The sequence below is a fragment of the Arachis ipaensis genome, chromosome B02 (assembly GCF_000816755.2).
Source record: "Arachis ipaensis cultivar K30076 chromosome B02, Araip1.1, whole genome shotgun sequence".
NCBI lineage: Eukaryota > Viridiplantae > Streptophyta > Magnoliopsida > Fabales > Fabaceae > Arachis > Arachis ipaensis.
Window position 1 is genome coordinate 108,562,323 of NC_029786.2, and position 5,634 is coordinate 108,567,956.

At 34.3% G+C, this 5,634-nt stretch overlaps 1 protein-coding gene across 1 annotated transcript; it reads right to left on the reverse strand.

Annotated features, from left to right (window-relative positions):
- On the reverse strand, positions 683 to 4,743 carry LOC107626487 (adenosine kinase 2). Its single transcript, XM_016329377.2, has 12 exons — positions 4,550 to 4,743; positions 4,307 to 4,360; positions 3,381 to 3,427; positions 3,204 to 3,235; positions 3,018 to 3,119; positions 2,843 to 2,910; positions 2,400 to 2,476; positions 2,206 to 2,303; positions 1,892 to 1,962; positions 1,750 to 1,816; positions 1,482 to 1,662; positions 683 to 1,225 (listed from the first exon to the last, which is right to left on the reverse strand). The coding sequence occupies exons 1-12, from the start codon at positions 4,639 to 4,641 to the stop codon at positions 1,083 to 1,085; spliced, it is 1,032 nt and encodes a 343-aa protein (XP_016184863.1). The 5' UTR covers positions 4,642 to 4,743; the 3' UTR covers positions 683 to 1,082.

Genomic DNA, 5,634 nt, shown 5'->3' on the forward strand with positions numbered 1-5,634 from the left:
ATAGTTCTTTCTCACAAAAGAAACCATTATGCGAAAGATGCCATAAGTATTAATTAGATTATGGGTAAACGATAAATCACTAAACTAACAAAAATAATTGACCTATATGAACGATAAATAAGAAAAAAAATTTTAATATAGCAAAAATAACTAGATATTTAATATATATTCTTGAAAAGTGTTTTAGAAAGAAGATTTAGATGCAGTCTTGAGTTGGTCGAATGATAAACTCACTCATCCATTTAAGCAAGTATATTTTGTGCATGCAATAACTCATTGGCTAATGACAAATTTTTAAATGGAGTTTAGCTCCACAACAAATTAATAAAAAAAAATATAAACAGGGTTCTCTTGGGTGAAAGATTGAGCGTAAAGCTTTCAAGGAAAATGATACTGAACGTGATATTTAACATCCTTGCTTTAGAAATAAGTTAACTTCAAAGTGCCTTTGTCTATGCTACCTGTGAAAATTTTGGACGTATAATATAATGCTCGTAGATTTTTTCCCGATATAAAAGATTCTCTTGTTTTCCTTTAATTACTGTCAATTTTTAACTATCATTCGGTTAATCCTTCCTTGCCATTTAAGCCACGGCAAAAGGCTAGACCAATTGTAAATCTACAATTAAAGGCAGTGTTTATTTCCTCCCTTTTTCTTTAACTTGAAAATTCGTATCTAAAATGCAAGAACAGAAATATCCATAGGAAAGATTATATCATTGAATACATATAATGATGAAGACATGAACCAAAGTGGTTAAGTTGAGTCCCGAAAATTCAAGGCACCTACGAAACTTCTCCCAAGATCATAGGCGAAGTTGCGACGGTTCCTTGTAAGCAATCACAATTATTAAGTGCAAATACCTTGTTACGTATCTAACAGATAACATGTAACCAACCAAAAAAGGACATGACAACAATAATGAGGACTCAAATATATCAATAATTATAATGTCTCCCTGTTGAACTTCACGTATTTTCCCTTTGCTGGGGGATTAAAAAATCCCATACCAGTTAAGAGTACCATAATCGAATTGCAATAAAATCCTCAAAATAATCAAAACTTGATGGCAGCAACAGAATCATTGAAAATCGGGCTTCTCTGGGTATGTGCAGCCAGACCTTTGGATGATCACGTTTGCTGCATAGCAACCAGCTCTAACACATTCTGAGATTGGCTTCTCCTGAACCAATTGTGAAAGGAATCCTCCAACAAATGCATCTCCTACAACCACATTAAAAATAATTGAAAACGTATCATCATATAATCATGTTGATAAACCATCGACAACACACATTTTATGACCAGGAGTAGATCATTTTATCAAATGCCTATTAAAATTCTAAGCATTCAATGTCACATATGCTTGATTATCGGTTGAAGTATACCAAAACCAAACTCAATTTCTTTTAGTGTTAAAAATTCAGTTGCATATATGACTTTGTTCTATATTCATCTACTAAAAGCAAAAGGGATATACCTGCTCCATTAGTGTCAACAAGTTTCTCCTTGGGCAATAGGATCACAGGGAACAGTTGCACCTTCCCATCCTCAGCAACACACACAGGGTCTGCACCTTGTGTGATAACGGCTATTCTTTTTTTTGCTGTTACCTTTGGCCACTCACAAATCTTTTTAGCTATCTCCTCAACATTGTCAGTCTGGTAAAGAGAAGAGTAGTCAAAATATGAAGATAAATTTAAAACCAAAATTGCAATATTCTTGAGCTTCTGACAAGTCAAAATTACCTCCCAGCCATGAACTTTGGAAAATGTTCTCGCTTCCGTCTCATTTCCAAAAACAATGTCCACATACCTGTATCCCCAAAATGAGACTTCTTAATATCAATTTGTTAGATTCAATTCAGTTACATTTAGATAAGATCCTTACGGCAGGGCTTTCTCCTGTGGATCCCTGAAGAACTCACAGATAAAGGGGGCTGAAAGGTTCATGGTGAAGACCTGCATACAACAACAAAAAAATGGTAGTAAAAAGAATGATCAATGATAAATTCTCCTAACTAGTGCGCAAAAGAATCCTCCCAATATAAAATCTCACTCATCTATTCGGTGGTCCTTAGATATGGTGTAAATTACAATTCATGCTATGGCAAGTGAAATTTTTGAATTAGAAGTTTTAAGCATAACATCCAGAGGCTTATATCATTAATCAAAAGGAAATACCACATTCTATCCGTATCATACCTTGTTATTTGCAGCAGCATGTTCAGCAACTAATTGAATGGAATCTGGAGATACAGTTAGGAAAAAACCAGCAATGTAGTAATACTTGGCTTTTTCAACTGTTTACACACAAAACATGAACAATAACAAATGTCAGTCATCAGGACTATTCAGATATAGAGATATAAAGGGGTCCAAACAAATAAACTGGGTACCTAATGCCCAATTTTCTGGTCTTTTCAAATGCTCAGACTTGTAGCAATTAGCAGCTGCTAAGTTGGCAACAAGTGACCTGTATTTAGAAGCAATCAATAGAAAGCTTCAGATAATTGTCTTGCAATCAAGCACATATAAAGCCAAAGATATATAGGAGTAACATTCAAAAACAGCATAAAATGTATAACTTTTTTATTCCTGAGTAGCATTTTCTGTTCGTTTCTTTTCATTTGTTTTGATAACTCCGAGAAGAAAATAATGAAAACACGAAAACCTTGTTTCCTGTTTTCATTTTCTATTTGTTACTATTTTCTTCATGGAATCTTAAAAATAAGAAAGCAGAAAATAAAAATAGATAATGAGAACAGAAATCAAACATAAACAGTTTGGTTATGCCAAAACTAAAACAAGAAAGAACTTAAGGAAAATCTGACTGCCAAACCTTTCACCACCAACTACACAAACAGCACAAGTTCCTGTAGGTGTATTTTCATCTTCATAATAGTGAACCTGATCATTTAATGAACAAGTTGATTTCAGAATCGAATTTTATGTTTATCAGTGCAGAGAAACAAATGGCAAGGAAAGGAGAAGATGAATAACAAGATTATACTTACATTTACACCAGCAGCTGTTGAGTTCTTCTTCATCTCCTCCCCATACTTGTCCTTTCCTATGCAACCCATATAACTTGTTGCACCAGGTTTTTGAAGCATCCACTGTAAGCAGCAATACAGGGTGAGTTATTTTGATCACAACAATTCAATATTGGGATTTACTAACAATAAAGATAAAGTACAGACCTGAGCAACCTTGATTGAATTCTGAGTAGCACCTGCCAGCCAACAAGAAAATCATTATTATGAAATATGGACATCCGCTTTTTCTGTTCTTTTCTTTCTCCTTCTTTAGCCAGCATGTTCGTGAATCATGATATTACAAATTAATAGTAAAGCAATAAGCTAGATCTGATGTATTACCTCCAGCAATATACTCCACATTAAATTTGTTGGTCATTTCATCATACCTGAAATGATGGTTTAGTCATATTAATTTTTTTTTTTTTAAATCTTGTCCTCTTACTAAATTGCCTAAAACCAAAGTTTAGCAATTTACAAAACAAAAACCAAAAGAGCTTGGGTAGTGACATTAACACCTAATAATAATCCTTCTACAAATGTAAGTTGAATGTCCAATTCTAATTACTACGTCAAGTTCATAGCTTAAAAAGAGAAATTCCAACAATGAGTATTTAACAATACTTATCAAAAGAAACAGAGTATCTAACACACCTAAAACTTGAATACTTAACAAAAGAAACAGAGTATCTAACACACCTAAAACTTGAGATTCACCTTAATAATAACATTTATTATATACATAGAAAACAGGATTGACAGAAAAGAAGTAGTGGATAAGAAATAGGCACAGCAATTTTTTCCTACAATCCATGCTATCAAGCTCGTCAAGGATTCATTTAGATTTTCACTTCTATATTATAATTCTTTTAATTTAACAGTAATAAAAAGTTAATCTAAGATAGTAATCAGATGCAGCAGCCAAAATCAGAAGTTAACAGCTTATTGATTCCAGTTCCTTGAAATGAATGCAACTCATCATCATCATTATTGTTTGAAATGAAATGAACTCCCTTCCCATTCATTTTAAAATGAAAATAACTCGGTTTTCAGCTCCCTGTTTGCTTTTAAAAAAAGTTCACGAGTTTAGCCATTTAGCAAGCAAATTGTCCTATATCTAAAACTAAATATAATAATAAAAGAAGGCAGAGAAACGGAACAAAAATTAGCATGTTTTTTAAGAGATTGATTTCAGGCATAAATGAAAACGAAGTAGCAATTAGTAAAGCATATTGTTGGAAAGTAGCAACTGTGTATAGTAGTCTTACATGGATTTGTGCTTGTCCTCTGCCAAAATAGCATTGTTCAACTTTATATCATACCTGCGCCAAACACACAAAACCGCAAGATCTGAATCTCCTCAACAACGACTTACGAATCGATCATTCAAAAACAATAAACTCTATTATAGTTTTCATCATCACTCTATAATTATTACTTCTAAGCTCAGAGTTACACTTGATAAGATACGCAGAAAGAAAGAGAGAGAAGAAAGAGGAGATTATGCTTACTTCTGCAAGAACTCGTCGTCGACGACGGCGGAGATGTCGAGGAGAGGATTTCCCATTCCGAGGAGAATGCCATCGTACGACTGAGACGCCATTGAATCGAAACGCAGTGAGAGAAAGCAATGAAATGAAAGGAGTGAGTGAGTGAGAGAGTGAGATGCAGATCTAGCTTACGCTTTATAGGCGCTTTCAGATTCTTTTCTGTTATTTACTTATTAATTAATTCTATTATTCACATTTATGAAAAATACTTTACTTATTAAATAAATAATTTACCTTCATCCATTTCATTTAAAATCTTTTTTCTTACATTATTAAGTGAATAAGTGATGATATCTATGCTAATGACTTATAACTCAAATGTCATAGTCTCCCTATGTTCAATTAAGAGGTTGCGGGTTCGAATCTCCTATCTTTGGTAAAAATAATAATAATAATAATAATAATAATAATAATAAGTGATGATATGTATACATAGGTTGGTTAGATAATATTCCCTTCACCAATTGCTAATGGGGGTGTTTTTTGTAATTTGAATGAAGTGTGTGCGCATTTCAACTACCCTGTTTCACCAATAAGCAGTAACTGGTGAGATCTGAGAATCCACCAACCCAGGTGGGTCCCATTTCACCTCCAACTCCATAAATGTTTGGCATTCGTTGCCATACGGCCACACCACAATTCCACAAAGCTACCCTAACTTGTCGGTCACCATTTTTCTATTTTCAAATAATTTATAAAATACTCAAAGAGAATGAGAGAAGGAGAAAGCGGAGGCGAGCGGTTGAGGGTGAAACACGGTGAGGAAGATGGCCATGCCATCGGAAGAGATAAGGGGGAGAGCGTGGGTGGGTATGTATCCGGTGTTAAGGAGGGTTCTTCTCGAGAGGGGTTAGGAAAGCCATCCAAGGTCTCTTTTAGAGATAAAGTTATTGGTGCAGAAAAGTCTAAGGCCTTTGCATTAGTAGGGTCTTTATCTGGGGATGGTATCGCGACAGTGACAGGTGTTGGGTTTATTGATCCACTGGTGCTCAAAATAAGAGATATCATGCATTGGAATTGGCGTGTTGACTTTCGTTTGATTATGA

Coding starts and splice junctions, on each gene's coding strand:
- LOC107626487 (XM_016329377.2), bottom strand. CDS start 4,641: ATGGCGTCTCAGTCGTACGATGGCATTCTCCTCGGAATGGGAAATCCT. Junction 2,304..2,399: donor ACCAGAAAATTGGGCATTAG/GTACCCAGTTTA, acceptor GTGTGTAAACAG/TTGAAAAAGCCAAGTATTAC. Junction 1,817..1,891: donor CCACAGGAGAAAGCCCTGCC/GTAAGGATCTTA, acceptor TTGGGGATACAG/GTATGTGGACATTGTTTTTG.